Genomic DNA, 18282 nt, shown 5'->3' with positions numbered 1-18282 from the left:
CGATTGGCCTGCAGCGCTTTCCCTCTCCCCGCCCAGCGCCAGCAGTCCCCGGGCTCCCACGCTCCCCGTCGCAGGCGGTGGCCCCGCGTGGCGGCCACTTACTCCCGCGTCGGGGACTCGGGCGGGCGGCCCCCCTGCGCGCGGGGCGGGGCGCGCCTGCTTCCGGACCCGGGCCGACCTGGAGGTCCGGGAATTTCCCTGGCCCGGGGGCTGCGCCCCGCTCCGCGCCGACCCGGGATAAAAGGGCTTCTCCGGCCCCGGGAGCCACACGGCCCTCTCCGCCAGCGCCCCCGCCAGCTCCGCGCTCCAGGCACCGCCGCCAGACCCTCGAGCTGAGCCCATGGCCCGCGCCGTCCCCGCCGCCGCCCCCCGCGCTCCCCGGCTCCTCGCGGCCGCGCTGCTGCTCGTGCTCCTGGCGGCCGCCTGCCAGCGCGCAGAAGGTGACACGGGGCGCTTTGGGTCCCGAGGATGGGCGAGGGCGGGGGCGCACCCCGGGACGGCCCCGCTGATTGAGTCTTCCCTCCCGGCAGGGGCGCCCGTGGTCAGCGAACTGCGCTGCCAGTGCTTGCAGACCTCGCAGGGAATTCACCTCAAGAACATCCAGAGCGTGAAGGTGACGCCCGCGGGCCCCCACTGCGCCCAGATCGAAGTCATGTAAGTGAGGCCTGGTGGGGCTGCTGTCGTCCTCTTCACCCCCACCCTGACCCCCAGCCAGACCCCCCGCCTCACGTGGATGCCCCCTTCTCTCTGCAGAGTCACCCTTAAGAGTGGACAGGAAGTTTGTCTCAACCCCGAAGCTCCCATGGTTAAGAAAATCATCCACAAGATACTGAACAAGTGAGTTACGGTTTTTATTTACCTGTGCGGCTTGTCATTGGTCACCAATACTGGCATCTGCACCTGAAAATTCTATCCAGGAAACCCAGGGGTTAGCTGAAAGTCTGAAAATCATTATTATTTCACAGTCAAATTTGCTATTAACCTGATCTGGTGTCAGAAGGATGTTTCCAGTGCCCTCCATGCCCACCCTTAACCCTAACCTCATTCAAAAAGAGGGTGGGTAAAGCTCTTTCATTAAAATTGGTGTTGGCCAGTTACGCTTATAAAAAGCTTTCCACATGCTAAAAAACAGGCCTTTCCCCTCAGTTCCTTCTGGGCTTCACACCTGAGAAGCAGAACCCTTGGCTTTCTGCAACATAGTTCCTCTAAAGCTTAACAGTGAAGAGCAAGGACTTTGCTGTGACACTGCCTGGGGACAAATCTGGTTTCCACCACCTTACAGCCATGTGACTCAAGGACAATTATTTGACTGATTTAAGCTCAGTAAAATGGAAACAGTAGTAGCCACTGTGTGGAATTGTTATGAATGAGGCTTAAGTGAGCCCTGTTGAGGAGGTAGGGAATAACAGGTGCTGGCTGTAGCCAATAATTCAGTAAAAGCACACCTGCATTCCTACATAAGAGCATCTAAGAGCCCAGAAGTTTTATCACACAGTATAGGCAGTAGCCATTTGGTGCCAGGCTGGGAAAACTAGATTCAGAAAATCCTGGAACCTAAGGGGCAGGAGAAAAGAATGCTGAAACGCCAGCTTTCCAGATATCTTCTAAGGATCCTCCTTTTCTTATTTTAGGGACAACTCCAACTGACCAGAGGAAGAAGGGAGCTGATCAGTGTCTGTATCTGAAGCAGGTGCTGCCCTTACAGGAATCAAAGAGGAAAAAAGAAATCATCAGCCACCTGGATTGGACTTAGTATATTTGAGCATCTCTTAGGAGAGCTCTTCTACTTATTTATTTATTTATATGTTGGTTGGTTGATTTTCAAATATTCTATATTAATATTTTACATGTAAAATAAGAATGTGATCGAATCAACATATACTGTATGTACTGTACTATTATTTGTATTGTTTATTTTATGTTAAACCTAAGTTAGTTTAATTTTGATGTTTACTTAATTTGGAGGTAAAGGTTTATAAATATCCTCCAATCATTATTATTTCCAACGAGTCCAGAGCATGGCACACTGTGGGGGATCAGAGCAAATAGAGAGTGAGGTTACTGCCAGGGTAGGGGAATGTATGTGTACATCTGTATTTGTAACCATTTAAAAGAATGTCAAGTGTTATTTATTGAAATTATTTTACAGTATCTGGTCAATATTTCTCATGTTGAAGCTTTAAGAGCTAGAATATTCTAAATATCCTTTGGACATTTTATGTCTTTCTTGTAAGGCATAATGCCTTGTTTAGTGTTAATTATACAGTATTTCTCTATGTCTTAGAACAAAAGGTTTAAATATTTATTGTTTTTCCCAAAGACCTTGAAAATAAAGTATTTCAAAAATAAACAGTGTTTGTTACAATGTTTGTTTCATTATATGGGGAAGTAAAAGGGCCATTATATGGGAAAAAGTAATTTGATTATTTACATCAACATTTCTCAACTCTTTTTCCTTCCAGGCATTTAATTTGCTACACAGATAAATTAAACTATAAATTATGCTTAATTTCCATCTGGTAATAGCTGCCACTCTCCTTGGCTCTCACCTACCCATGAATATACTTCTGCAAACTCTAGGCTGTCTGCCCCCTCCTCCCTCAGCATAAGAGCCACTGATATCTATTAGCGTTTTTTAGAAGGAGTTTTTTACCTTACTACTCAAATTTATCTCCTCAAATATTTTTACAGCAATCTTAACAAGGACCCTCACTTCACTGCTTTTGCTAAATGGTTTTTCAAACAATTATTGACAGTTTAATGAAGCTGGAAGTGAAATGGTGATAAAGTGGATTTCCACTTCAAAACAAAAATTTGCATCATGTGTAGAAGCAGAAAAAGTGACAAGTATTTCACTTATGAACAGATCTAATGGATATTTGGATTCAATTTTCTAACTTACATTTATAAGTAACTACCCCAGAGTTTAATATTATCATAATCTTTTATACCAAGTTTTCAAACAGTATGATTTTACAATTTGAGTGCACTAGTTCCCATCTTTCCTAAAGCAATTTCTGTGGGCCTGGGAGATTGTTCAGCTTGAGAAAGGCTTCTGGAAGTTGTCATTCAACCCTGTCCCTGCACGACAAGAGCACCCATTTCCGAGACAGAAACAAAGCTGGTGTGTCGAGGTAGGAAAGAGCCTTATAATCTAAAAGTAACAACACTGTAAACCTGGAAAGGAAGGTGGTTGATGGATGTGTGGGGTATGTGCTTTATTTCTGACTCAGGACTCATTCCCAGAATCCTGGGCCATAGGTGAACGGCTTCAGCAGAGGCAAGAGACAGGGCTGGCAGCTTGACTATTTGAGATCAAGTTCTGGCTTGTCCCATGTACCTGAGTAAATAAGGGCTCCAAGTAGTAAGAAACAAATTCCATAAGCTTTTTCTCAAACTTAAAAAAGTTAATAATAATCTCAGCATGACTCCAATGTTATTAAGTAGGTATAAATGAGAGAGAAGAAAGTTTGTGAACTGTATAGAAGTAAATAAATGCAAACCATTCTAGAAGTTCCACAAATACTAGCATTCACTCCCTAGTTTCTGTTTATATGGTGCTTAAAAACATAGGTTTCAAATAATCATAGACTTTGGAGTAAACTCTGGTTCTATCACTTGTTGACTGTGTAATCTTGGGAAAGTTCCCTGACTTCACACAACCTCATTTCCCCTTCTATATAGAATGAAGATAACAACAGGATACACTTTATAAAGTTGTTTCAGGGGTTCAATGTTACTGATGGCTCCAGAAATCTGTCATTGGTCCTCAGGCCAACTCCATGGACACAGTGTCCATGTCAGTCCTGGATCAAGCAGATATGCAGTATAGTTTCCACACCAAATTGCTTTGAGACTTTGCAAGTACAAGGCAATCTCTTGTTGAGAGTAGGGCAGGAAATGGGTTAAGAGCTGGAGGTCATGGGGTGAAGGAAGCAGGAAAAGAATATTATATGACACATCACAATTTTGAGAGGTCATCAACAGGAAACAGTGATGGCAGCAGTGACTGCAGTTTCCTAAGCAATGCTACCAAAGGAGTCAGAGCCAGAAAGGAGGAAATAGGGCTGACGCTCTTCTGTTCCTGTGAGTCCTTCTTTGTGAGTTGTACTAAGATGTCTTTTCAGGACTTCCAGAAGAAACTGGAGAGACACTGGGCAAAGGTAGACCTGCAATAGCATAATGGGGTCAATCCAGAATAACAGATGATACTGGTTCTCTTTTTTCTGACTACCCACAGAGATGATAAGGGACAGAGCGTGCCAACCTTTACTGTTGATGTCCCGTTCCATGTTCCCTCTGCTGACCAGTGAGTTCCATGGTTGCAATGAGTAACATCCATTATGTGCTGAGAGCTTCCCAGCTCAGGCTCCCCTATCCTTCTGATTCTCTTCCTGAGGGCTTTCTCCAAAGGGGCGTGGTGGGATGGGGCAACAGGGTGGCCTGTGATTTAACACTCTCAGGGGCAACCCTCACTGAGAGAGAGGCAAGAGTTAGTAGAGGAGTATTCGATTTTCCAGTTCCTTGGTTGGATAGTTCTAGAAGTCACATTATATATATATATATATGCTTTCCACTTTTCCATTATGTTCACATTTTCTCTTAAACCATATTTATAACAGCTGTTTTTAAATCCTTGTCTACAAATTCTACCGTTCTGTAATTTCTGTGTCTATTTCTATTGACTGATATTCTGCCCCCCACCCCCCACCCCACTGCCTTGTTATGAGTCATGCTTTTCTACTTCTTGGTGTGTATAGTAATTTTTGTTTGGTTGCAGGAAATTTTGAATCTTATGTTGTTGAATGTCAAGATTTTGCTTCCGTCCTTTAGAGTCTTGTTCTCTGTTCTGGCAGTCAGTTAAGTTACGGGAGCATCTGCTTGATCTCTTTGTGGCTTGTTTTTAAGCTTTGTTAGGGTGGTCTAGACAGAGTTCTTTGCTCTAATGCTTGTTCAGTTGTGCTGCTAAGTCAAATCCCTTCTGGGTCTACTGAACACCCTGAGGATAGCAAGTTGGCTCCTCTCTAAAAAGACAGACCTCAAATATCTCCCCATCCCATATGAGGTGAGGATTGCTCTGCTGACACATCTCTGGCCACCCTCTGCATGACCTTACGAAGTTCCACCCTGTTCATTTATGACTTAGTATTGACCTAATGGAACCCTGATGCAGATTTCTAGAATTCTATATTCCTGCTCAGAGCTCTTGTTTCTGCAACTCTATTCCATACCTGCTGGTCACTTCGGTTTCCCTGAATTCGAATCTGAGTCTCCTCAACTCAGCAAGACCACTATGCTCTCCTCTGCATATAATTGCTACAGAAAAAAAACTGGGGTGATCATAGACCTAGCCTTGCTTGTGTCCTTTCCTCAGGGACCCTAGTGTTTGGCTGCCTATTGTCCAATATCTAAAAACAGTTGTTTCATATACTTTTTTAAATTTTCTAGTTATTTACAGCAAGAGGTTAGGACTGTTTTCTTTTACTTCTACATGGCTGAAAATGGAAGTCTTGGTGGGATAATTCTGAGGAACATTTTACAATGTTTCTAAGAGGCTCCATAGCAAGATTAAGTCCTAGTTACCTACAGTGATATCTCATTTATTACATAGACTTTATTAGCTTTTTCTCTTCTGAATTGCACATTTCCCCGCTCCCTAACCTGTTCTTCCTATGATCACCTCCAAGATAAACTATTGTCCACAAGTCTTCATATCAGAAACTGCTTTTGGGGAAGCCCAAAATTGGTGACTTAGATCACCAGAAATTAGATCTCAGGGCTAGGGCTCATGCAGTACTATTGAGGAGTATAATACCAGAGAATCAGGAGGGAGGAAAATATGAAGTTTGGCAGGGAAAAATTAGCAGGAGAGTGGTATAACCTCACCACACTGGCCACCTGTACATACCCCTGAGCCTTTTATTTCCCAAGAGGCTATTGTGTTTGCTTTCTTATTCTGAAGATATTATGAAAACAACTCAAATCAAGAAATTGGAGTTGCTGGATTTACATTATAGAATTATAAATCCTCGAAAGAGCAGGGCATTAGCCTCTGATATCTCTTCCTTGGCTGAACTTGAAGTCAAAACCTGAAAGCTGGATCCATAACACCCTAAAATATGTGTGTGTGTCTGTGTGCCAGGGGAGAGAGTCTACCAAACCCATACCTAGGGCCTTAGTTTCACCTGTGAGGAGGATGGTTCTTCTATTGACATTTGTTCTCCAAATTAAATGTGATAAATACCTTCTTTTTAAAGCAAGAGACAGTTGCAATTGCTCTTTTTGTTTTCAACAATTCCATGAGGAAACCACATAGTTAAGAGAGGAATAAACAAGTCAAATATTATAACCAGGAGCTTATCTTTTAGCAGCCAGGCAGGAATTTTTTTCAAAACCTGAGAGACCACATAAAAAATCAGTTCTCTCATTTTATAGGTGGGAATATGGGCACTTGGAGACCACTAAGGAATTACCAAATGTCATATAATTGTTTTATTTAAAAATGGACAGACACATAGCTTTCTGATATCTATTTTCATTAACTAGATAATTCTCATAATTGCCGAAGAGAATTATTAGTTTGAATCTTGGTTCTAAAATTTATAGAAATTTTAAAACTTGCAGACTCAGGGTACTAATTAATTACTGATAGTCCATTCATGGTAGGATCATCTAAAGGAAATATGATGAATACTGTGGCCAAACAGTTTGAAGTAAAAAAGGGGTTCAACCTCTTTGTGTGGCCTACTAAATTACCCTCTCAGTTATCCATTGCCTTTCCAAAATGTACAGCCACCACCATTTTGTTCTGGTTCATGACCTCACAGGTTGTCAGTTTGGGCTAGGCGATACAATAGCTGGGCTGGGTTCAGCCGGCTGGTTCTTCTGATGGCCTCTCCTGGGGTCACTCATGGGCTGCAGTCATCTGGTGCCTTGAGCAGGACTGCCACCCTCACATGTCTCGTGGTTGGTGTTGGCTGGTGGGTGGGCATCGTGTCTCTAGAAGAAGTGCTATGCTTTCCTTCTGGCAACCTGAGAGGGCAGGAGTGGAAGCTCCTAGGCTTCCTGCATTTTGGACCTGGAATACCCACATCACTTTACCACATCCTACTGGCCAAAGCAAGACATATTATCAGCACAGAAGCAAGGGGTTTGGGAAATAGATTCCACCTCTTGAAGTGAGGAGTTGCTAAGAATTTGTGCTATTTTTAATCTTTCACAATTATTTAACTTTTCTGGGATATTCACTTTCCTCATCTACAAGATAGGAACAGCTCCTGCAACATTTTAAGATCATATACAAAAAGCTCATAGAGTTATGTTAGTGCAAAGCAGAACTCAATAAATGATGACTATATTACATTGTATCTCAGTATAAGTAGATATTTTGAAGAATGATACATAACAAATTAAATATGGGATTTGTTTGGTGACTTGTATGGTTGTATAGGTTTCAGGTTTGTATGAAAATTCAATTAACAAAAAAGGTTACCTATAAAACCTTAAAAGTTTGACAATATGGACATTATAAATAATCTAGATCTAACTGTAAATTAATTCTGCTCCGTATCTAGCACAAATGTTGTAGGTCTAGAATTAGAGACCCATATTTGATAAGGAAGATCTCTGGATCTTTGCTCACCATCTCTTTAACAACTACCATGATGTAAGCCTGTCTGAAGTTTTACAAAACTAAATTATTTAGAGCCTTTCAATATTTGGTTATCTTCTTTGTACCTTTCCTTATCATTATCATAATATCCAGACATGTTGATAACAAAGCATTTCATTGGTATAGATGGAAAATGAGACAAAGAAATTGTATCTGAATAGTGTTTCTAACTTATCTGCAGCTTTTTGGTTTCTATAAAAGCCAAGATCTGATCAGTCAGTTGATTGTTGTCAAGTCATTAAAACTTATCTCATTATGAGATTGAAATAACTTTTTTGAAATAACGTGCTGAGATTCTTGTTCTAGTCTGTCTGGACTGCTATAACAAAATACCATGAACTGGATGACTTACAAACAACATAAATTTGTCTCTCATAGTTCTGGAAGCTGGAAATCTGAGATAAGGGTGCCAGAATGGTGGCGTGAGGGCCCTTTTCAGAGTTACAAATTAGCTGTATCCTCACATGGCAAAAGAAGTAGGGAGCTCCGTGAGGTCTCTTCTATAAGGGCATTAACTGCACTTACGAGGGCTCTACCCACGCGACCTAGCCACCTCCAAAAAGATCCCACCTCCTAACATTACCACACTGAAGGTTAGGATTCTAACAAATGAATTTTGGGGGGGACGCAAACACTGAGACTAGAGCAACCCTTCATAATGCTGCGCCTCTTGGTGCATTTCTGTCTGGAATATTTGTCAGCCTTTTATTATGGCGAGCCTCCTTTCATCGCTAACAACTCCAAAGTTACCTCCCTGTTAAGTCTTCCCTCCCACCCCCAAATCCTCCCTCCTCTGTTTCCAAGGTGCCTCAGTTATATATCTAATATAATACAGATCGCTTTCTAGCTTAATCTGTTTAAATGCCTGTCTTTCTACACAAGCTGTGAACTTCTCAAGAGCAGAAAATCAGTGTTTATTATTTAAACACCCAGTGTCCAGCAAAGGTAATAGACATTCAATGAGAATTGGCAAAATAAAAAACTTTCTTATTATCTAGGCTACGTTTACCTTCCAACTGTATCAGCCCTTCAGTAATTGCTGATCTTCAGTTAAATGCTGTTGGACATTGAATGCTGTCACCAGAAGGAAAGCAGAGCACATCTCCTACTTTACCCCTTGCCCCAAATCCGTAGGTTAAAGTCCAAACCCTCAGTACCTCATTTGGAGTTAGGGTCTTTACAGGGGTAACCAAATTAAATGGAGGTCATTAGATGGGCCCTAATTCAATATGACTGGTATCCTTATAAAAAGCAGAAATTTGGAGACACACGTGCTCACAAGGAGAAGACCATACGAAGATGAAGATGGCTATCTGCAACCCAAGGAGAGTCGCCTGGAGCAGCTCTTCCCCTCATAGCCCTAAGAAAGTCCACTCTGCCAGCACCTTGGTCTTGGACTTGCAGCCTCCAGAACTGTGAACTTTTGTTCAGGCCTCTTAGTCTGTGGCACTTTGTTACAGCAGTCCTAGGACACTAATGCAAATGCTTCAGTGTTTGATTTGTTAATAACAAGCAAACAAAAAATGTGGTCAGTATAAGATAATTAAGGTCACTTACAAAACTGCTTAAGGGAAACAGCTGAAGCTCATAGTTCACTGTTAGTCAATTCAGCTTCAAGCCCATTGAAACTGCTGCTTTGAAACCACAAGTAAGTTGTAGTTTGCTCTTCCCTGACAGGACAAGGGTGATCATAGTCCTCCTCAGTTTCTTTGCCGGTTATTAGGTTATTACCTGTGTTGCAAATGTCGTCAGAGTTTGGCAGACTCTATTATGATTCTGAATGGGATTATGCAAATAGACATCAAAGCCAAAAGTAAACACTTGCTGAGGAAAGCAACTGAATTCCCTACTTTGTACAAACATTACCTTTGAAAAGATGTATAAACATTCTTGTGACTCCATTCTGCACCTGGCATTGCATATTCTTATGACACTAATAACTGCAGCTGGCACTGAGCCCTTCACAATTATGCAGTTTCACCCCCAGGAAATAACAGATTCATTTCTCTATTCAACAAATTCATCTCATCCTACCCCAAGCCCCCCAATTAAAATAAAGCTTGAAAAACAAACCCAGCTTCCTTATTGGCTTCTGGCAAACATGCCCCTTGATAAGCCGCTCTTCTCATTCTTCCAAGGAAAGAATGCAAGAACCACCAAGAATTCTCGGGATTACAGAGCGCTCATAAAAGGGGCTGCAGTGCTGACTAGACCATTCAGGCAAGGATCAAGATCGAGCAGACATGCCTGCTGGGAGCCCTCGCACGTTCCTCCTGCTGGTGGTCTTTGTCCTGGACATCTTTGGTAAGCCACTCTGATTTTTATTCTCTTTATAGGTATTGGAAAAATTCAGAAGAGAGTCCATGTATAATGAGATTGTATGTGGCATTAAGCAAAATGTGGAAACTCTAAATTAAAACCTAAGCAGAACATATATTTAAACAGTGAAATGTCAAAGAATGTCTTGTTAAGTTAAATTTTAAAAATCTGTAAACTTCCTAGAAATTCTTGACTCTAAAGGTCTGGGTTTTTGTTGCTGTTGTTTGTTTGTTTGAGATAATAGGAGGATTCCTGAAAGTAAGTTTAGAGTGTTTATTTTAACTTTGATAGGCAGAAATTGGCACCTTCAGTTGACAGAATTCACATAAAATCTTTATGTTGATAACTTTTCATAGCAGGAGATTAAGTTGATTTTACCATTCAACAAGTTATCTTACTGACAACACACATGGTTAAGCAGTGACTACAGGTCTAGTGTACTTACCTAGTTCTTAAACACAGTCAGTATATGCTCAGATGTTCATGGACTGTAATTACAGCAGGTGATTAGATTTGTGTGATTATCTCCCTAAATATTTCCATCAGTACTTACTTTGCGAACTGAGTGTCCTGCTGCTTTGATTTCAAATTCCAGGTAAAGAATCAAACTTCATGGCTGTCTGCTCTTCATCAGGGTTTTGCTCTCCTTTTCTCACACAGCTGATCCCTGTGAGGGCCAAGAGTTGCGATGTCAGTGTATCCAGACATATTCTGAGTTTATTTCTCCCAAATTCATTACAAATGTCCAGTTAATACCTGAAGGTGCTTACTGCAGCAGAAAAGAAGTCATGTAAGTACAAGATGTGGGGAAAATGGAAGCCTCTGCTACTGGGCTTTTCAGTGCTAACATTTGCTTACAGCATATGGTAGATAAGAGTACAGAAAACCAGGGCTCTGGGCATTCGTTATTCCTGCTCAGTGCGGGAAGATAGTTGCCCAGTACTTATGGTGTCTTGTACCCTCTCTAAAAACAAAAACAAAAACAAAAACAAAAACAAAAACTCTCAAATGGGAACATAGGGTATGAATTCTTCTGAGTGAACTTTGAAGTGAATGAATCTGTAAAAGACACATGGTTCCCAGTAAGTCTACATGGATAATTCTTGATCACCTAGAGATCTCTATTACACATCTGGACAACACAATAAGCTTAATATAGCCTAGGCTCTAGAAGCTGACTTGACAAATTTTCTGAAGAATCAGCCTACAGATACAGAGTTTAGAAGTTCTGGGGTGCATTTCTGTATTTTATTGAAACTTTTTACATTGTAAACTATTTCATACATACTGTTTTAATTGTTCATTGCTAAGTAACATATTATCACCATTTAGTGGCTTAAAATAAACCCATTTATCATCTCACAGTTCTGTAAATTAGCTGTCCAGGTCGCTTAACTGGGTTCTCTGCTTCAGGGCTTTGTAAGGCCAAGATCAAGGTGTCAGCTGGGCTGAAGATCTCACCTAGAGGTTCTGGGAAGGAATCTACTTCCAAGATTATGTTGTTGGTGAACTCAGTTCCTTGCAGTTGTAGGACTGAGATATCCATATTCTTGCTGGCTGTGGGCTCAGGGTCACCGTCAGCTCAGGGGATTCTCAGGTCCTTCCACACAACAGCTTCCATATCAGCAACTGAGAATTTTTCCCTTGTTGAATTGATCTCTCATTTCAAATCTCTCTGACTTCCTCCTCTGCTGCCAGTCAGAGATAGCTGCTTGCAGGGCCCATGCAATACACTGGGCCCACCTAAATAAATTCCCTTTGGATTAAAATCGTCAACTCGTTAGAAACCTTAATTATAGCAATATTTCATCATGCCCACACTCCTGGAGGTTTGGGAGGGAAACTTCTTGGGCCTTCTTAATATTCTACCTAACATGCTTCAAATGAATATATAATAAATATACATACAGTTTAAAGATCAGTAATAAAATAAAAATCCACTTACTTGCTACCCAAACCAGAATCTAGAACATAATTAGTACACCAGAAGCCTGCATATGCGAAAATCCTGTCAGGACCCGAACTGTGTCCTCTCTAAATTTTTATGTTGCAGTCCTAACCCCCAAGACCTTGGAATGTGACTATTTGGAGATGGAGCCTTTAAAGAGGTAATTAAGTTTAAATGAGGTCATAAGTCTAGGTCTTACGCCAGTATGACCAGTGAACTTAGAAGTAGAGAGAGAGAGACAACAGGAATCTATGAATATGAACAGATAAGGCCCTGTGAGGACATAACAAGCCAAGAGGAGAGATCTCAAAATGAACCAAATCTGCCAACACCTTGATCCTGGACTTGTAGCTTCCTTACCTATGAGACAGTAAATTTCTGTTGTTTAAGCCACCTGCTCTGTGATATACTGTTAGAGCAAACCTAGCAAACAACCAAATCATGCACTCACCCACCTCTACAAAATAACTGCTAGCTTTTAGCTGTTTTTTTCTTGCTTTTTGAAATTGGTTTTACCACCTACATATGAAACCCAAAACAATTATTATTTATTTTGTTTCTGTTATGGACTGTATTTAAGGGTCTAGAGGCTGCACATTTTTAACCTTACCAGGTAATGCCACACTGTATTACAAAAGTATTGCATCAGCTGACACTCCTTCTTACATAAAATCATCTGTTGCTTCACATACTGGCCAATGGCTGGTGCTTTTAACCTGATGGGTATGTAATGGTATCTTTTAATTTTCAGTTCTCTATTACTAATAAGGCTGAATATTTTTTCATATGTTTGTGAGAATCTGTATTCCCCTTTTTTGTGAAATTCCTATCCATTTCTTTGCTGCTTTTCCTATTTGGATACTATCTCATCCCTATTGACCCACAGGTGTTTTTACATATTCCTGATATTAATCCCTTGTCAAATTTATGGATAGCAAAGCTCATTTTCCAATTTTTGGCCCATATGTGCATTCTTTCTATGGTATCTTTTCAATTAACATAAGTTTATATTTTTTTAATATTCTTGAGTTGAGAATATCCTTTTTTCTGGTCAGCACTTACAATGTCTTATTTCAAAAAAACTTCCCTTCACAGAGTTCATAAAAATATTTTTTCCATATTGTCTTCCCAAATGTTTATAGTTTTTTCCTTTGTATTTAAGACTAAGCAACCTGGAATTGATTTTTGGATATAATAGAAAGGATTTATCCACTTTCATTTTTCTATATGGTTCATCAGTTGTTCCAGCACTATTTATAATCTCATCTTTTTGCCACTGATCTACAGCACAGCTTCTGCCATAAACTGAGTTTATCTCAATGTGTAGGTATGGTTGTTACATCTCTGTTCTGTCCCATTAATGAAATTGTCTATATTTGTACAACACCTTCATTATTAACATTTTATAGTAATTCTTGACGTCAGGAAAGGAAAATTCTCCTGTCTTCTTCAGACTGGCTTTTCTTTTCTTAGACTTTTGCTTCCATATAAATCTTAGGAGCAGCCTGAAAATTGTCACTGATTAAATTATGATTTTGAGTGGAACTTCCTTGAAATTTTTGATTAACTTGTGAATTATTGACATCTCCATGACTCTGAGTTTTATACTCAAGAAATGTAGAATAGCTCCTAACTTATTGAGATCTTCAATGTTTTCAAACAAGCTTCTACAATTTTCTCTAAAGGCATTCCATATCTTTTTTACTATAAAAACTTACTTCTAGTCACTTTATATTTTTTGAGGCTATAGAATAGCTTTATAAATTTCACATTCTGACTGTTACTGGTGTTTTGACAAAATTTTGTAATGATTTTATCAATCATTCTTGGGAGTAATCACATCATCTGGGAATAATGGCAATTTACTCTCCTCCTTTGGAAACCTGCATTTTATCTTTCTGGCTTTGTTGAGATGGCTCTATGATAGCAGGCACCCTTGTTTGGTTTCTGAGTTCAAAAGGAATACTTTCAACTTTTTGCTATTATGTACAATATTTTGCCGCTATCCTCGTATTGGTAATTTGCTAGGGAGTTATTAATTACATTATTAACATTTTCATTATGATCTGATTCTCATGCAAAGAATTTCAAAGGGGTGAAGCTTTTACTCTTCTGTGTAGTATAGTTGAAAACTACAGAATTATTTTAAATTAGCAATTTATGCTCTCTTTCTCTCCCAGTAATAAATAAAGCTTTAATGAGTTCCTTAAAGCTAACAAAATTGGCAGAGGTATAATGATAAACAATATATAGTAAATGGTTGGCAGCTTGGAATATATTACCCTCAGGTAGATTTTCCAGAGTCTATCACTACCCATTATGTATCATAAGTCCAATAAATGTTTGATGATTAGTGATTAGTTGATATCTCAAAAGACTGCAAGAAAAAATGTTATTCATTAGTGGTGAAAAATTTCATTATTTAGTTATTGATATAACTAAAACTCAAATTCTAATAATATGATTAATGTAGTTTGAGAAATCCATGTGTTCATCTTACGCATAGGAATTTCATGTTGCAGAACTTTGAATGAATAAATTTAAAGTATTATTAAATTAACTATCATTATTATTTAACCAAACCACTCTTTTCTTTTCAGTGTCACATTGAAAGATGGGAAAATAGTTTGTTTGGATCCTGAGGCTGACTGGGTGATGACTATTATCAAAAAGCTTATCAACAGGTATAATTAATGCTAAGGATTCTCATATTCATATTATTTCTCTCACTGTAATTAAATATATATTTGGAAACATATACAGACTCTCCCAATAGATTAAACTACAAGACTGTAACAAGTCTATACCAAAGAATCCAAAAACGTGGTCCCCAAACCAGCACAATTACTATCATCTGGCTACTTGTCAGAAATCCAAACCACTGATGCACACCTTCTATTTAACATGATATCCAAGTTGGCCTATATTATACTTATCTCCACAGAATATAAAAGTGATATAAATTGCTAGAAATTGTCTTATACAGACCACCTAGATCTGTATAGCAATAGATCATTTGATAAAATAAATTTTAAGGAAAGAAATACCCCTTTGAAAAACAAAAATTATTTCTGGCACAACATTTGTAGAAACTAAACTCCAAATATAATTTGCAAATTGGTGGGTGGAGAAGATGCGATTAAGGACAAGCAGGTGATGGGAGTACACTTGGATTAATGTCTGAAAAAAATTATACTAGAATTTTTTTCGGGGAGGGTTCTTTCAAACATAGTGGGTAAGCAGAGAGAGGTGAATACTCAGTGGAAAAATTAAGTTTTGTGCCTTTTTAAATTAAAAATAAAAAGGAAAACAAATTAAGGGTTTGTGAAAGTTATGATTCAGCAAGATCACCTTGGCTGTTGAATGGTGTAATGTGGTAGGAAGAGCTTAGGGTTTTGAATCCTATAGCTATGGTTTAGTATTCCAGATCCACAGCTGTAAATTACATCATTTGCATAATTCACTTAACACTGGGGATTTACTTGCTTTCATTTGTTCTTAACTTTGCTTTCATGGGAGAAGTAGAGATAATATATGTAAGGTGTTTAATCAGGATTACTATTAATTTTCAACTTACCAAACACACGGGCTTTTTCCTTTATTTTTTAGGTATTTTTTTCTTATGAGGGACCACATAAGGGTAATCCTGTGCATCTATATAATAACATGCCGCTCTGCTTCTATTTTAGTAACTGATGGCCACACAAAGAACATCACATCGTATGAGTATCAAGAGCCCTTGGTATCATTGTGAGCTTGGACATCCACCAGAGTTTTTACCCACAAGTTTTTCTTCAATTTATGCTAATTTAGGACTAGAATGAACTGCTTTCTATACTCTCTCTGGGAACCTCAGCATTGTTTTCAAACACGTGACTGGCTACTTGGGAAGGGAGTAATGGCAGGAGAGGTGATGAAATTTCCATTGTGCAGGAAGGATAATCTCCCAAACTCATACAGCAGGTGAAAGGTTTTCCTGGTAGGCTCAATATATCTTAACAGATTCTATTTCTTCCATGCTGTCTCCTAGCACCCTTTCATCCACTTAACTTCCCAGTGGACTCTGGCATTTGATCATTGTTTTGCTCTCTACCTCATTCTTATATGTCATCCTTAATGGCATCATTATGTTTCTTTATTAAGTTATCAACATCTATTAACTTATTGAGCCTCTTGATTGCTCAGTCTTTTGAGTTCCAAAGGCTTTAACCTCCTCTCCATTTCAGTCACTCACAACCTTGGGTCTCAGCATAAAGTAAGGTTGTTTATCTACAGTCTTCAAAACTGAAATACTTCTTGGGGAATGTGGATAAAATGAGAGTTCCTGTGACCAGGATTCTCACCTGGCCCTGGTTGACTAGCTCACTGCACACCTGTGGGCAATACATGGCTGTTGACTCTATATAAAGAGCTCTGCCCATTGCTCGGCGCATGACACGGTGGCAGGGCTGCAAGGCTGCAGGAGAGCGGAGCAGAGGCTGGAGTGAGGACAGCACTGAGGACAGAGGCCCAGAGGGAGAGACGGGCTTGCTGTGTGCAGACTCACTCTGCACACAGACTCACTCTGAGTGAATGGGATTTTAGTGACTGACCTCCCACCTGGAAATAAAGTTGGATATAACCCTTTCACCCCAAGAACATTTTGCTGTCAATTTCTTTGGTCACATTGAATCTATAGCAAACTTGCCCGGGGCTGAAACCCATTGGCAAGACAGGGAATTTTTTTATTCATTATAAGATCTGAAATAAGTATGCATTTAAGAAAAGGAAATGTAATATCATATAGTTGCACAGTAAAATTGTCTTAAATGTTAAGAATTTTTAAATAAAGCAAACCTAAGAGGTAGTATCAGACAACAGTAGAAGTGATTCAATCAAGGAAAGTATAAAGGCTACAGGTGGAGGGAGGAGGGTGAGGAAATGAAAGATCACAGGGACCCAGGGACGATCACAGGGATGCAGTCTCAGAAAAATGAGATGCAAAACAGATAATGCCACATTCCAACCGTTTACCTTCTGGGTATGAATCCTATATATGTGACACCATAATGAGTGAATAAACATAACTTTTTTTTTTTTTACTGATTCTGAAGAAAAAAATGTGTCACTAAATGAGTAATGATCTCATGGAGCTGATGAACAGCAGTGCAGCTCCAGAAAGTATCCTGGTCGGTTGGTAATTATAACATGGTAATTACAACAAATTACTGTGGACCGGGTGGCTTAAACAAGGCATATTTATTTCTCGCAGTTCTGGAGTCCAGAAGTCCAGAGTCAGGGCGCCAGCGTGGTTGTTTCGTGGTAAAGGCCCTCTTCCTGGCCTGCAGATGGCATCTTCACGGGGTGGAGGAAGAGAGCTAGCCTCTGGCCTCTTCTTATAAGGACATTAATATCATTTGTGAAGGTTCCACTCTCACGAACTAATTACTTGCCAAAGGCCCCACCCCCAAATAGGGATTAGGGTTCCAACATACGAACATTGGAGGGACATACACATTCCGTCCATAGCAAGAAGGGGATTCAGTCCACAGGAGCCCTCAGGGCTTTCTCTTGGCATCTGCTGTGTTTTTGCCTCTCTCAGCTGGCCTAACATTTCTCTCTCTCTGCTTCTCTGGTCTCTATGGTATGGCATTCACCAAAAGCACCTTGCTTTCCCTAAAAGGAAGTTTCCAGTTCCCGGAGGAGAAGACCTTATTGTCCATATTGATTCAGGTGTCCACACAGGTCCAATAAACTGTGGACAAGGAATAGTGGTTATATGGTACAAACAAGGCCATCTAGGACCCACCACTATAGAGTGAAGAAACAGCTCCCAGAAAAGTAAGAGTTTTTATGAATTGGGCAGTTACCTTCAAAAATTCTATCACTCTGTGTGTGTCTACACACGAGAAAGGGGAAAACAGACACAGTTGAAAGAGAAAACACAGTTCCTCAGGAGAAACATTATGATTCTGAGCAGGTATCTGAACTTTTCCACACTCTGTTGTAAATGTGAAAATATGGCAAAACAAAACAAAACAAAGTATCTCTATTCTTCACAGTATTATTAAGAGGAAATAAAAGTTGCTTTAAAAGAAAGCATAAAAGATCATAAACTGTTATCCTTATTATTAAAATTGAAAAATCACTTCCTAATTAGTACTTAATAAAGTCACTTTTAGGGTACCTGTTCATATTGTCTTATCCACAGTTACATAGACCAAGCCTCTAAACTTAATAAGGTGGCAAATTTTGCTGCTGTGGATCATGGCAAAAATAATCATCCTGTTACTAAGCTACACACTGGCACTGAACTCTGAGATTGAGCTCAATAAAAGAACTATCTCAGGACCACAAGTACAAG

The 18282-nt window shown here is 39.8% G+C and overlaps 2 protein-coding genes across 2 annotated transcripts; both read left to right on the top strand.

Annotated features, from left to right (window-relative positions):
- Positions 1-305: 305 nt before the first annotated feature.
- On the top strand, positions 306-2350 carry LOC108398728 (growth-regulated protein homolog gamma-like). The gene is made up of 4 exons (XM_037003173.2): positions 306-440; positions 531-654; positions 754-837; positions 1632-2350. Exons 1-4 carry the CDS (start codon positions 341-343, stop codon positions 1645-1647), a joined length of 324 nt encoding a protein of 107 aa, XP_036859068.1. The 5' UTR covers positions 306-340; the 3' UTR covers positions 1648-2350.
- A 7385-nt stretch (positions 2351-9735) lies between these two features.
- On the top strand, positions 9736-18014 carry LOC108398727 (C-X-C motif chemokine 15-like). The gene is made up of 4 exons (XM_017662905.3): positions 9736-9976; positions 10652-10781; positions 14540-14623; positions 15629-18014. Exons 1-4 carry the CDS (start codon positions 9916-9918, stop codon positions 15633-15635), a joined length of 282 nt encoding a protein of 93 aa, XP_017518394.1. The 5' UTR covers positions 9736-9915; the 3' UTR covers positions 15636-18014.
- Positions 18015-18282: the final 268 nt, after the last annotated feature.

Source organism: Manis javanica, chromosome 5, assembly GCF_040802235.1.
Source record: "Manis javanica isolate MJ-LG chromosome 5, MJ_LKY, whole genome shotgun sequence".
NCBI lineage: Eukaryota > Metazoa > Chordata > Mammalia > Pholidota > Manidae > Manis > Manis javanica.
This window is presented reverse-complemented; position numbering and strand designations above follow the sequence as displayed.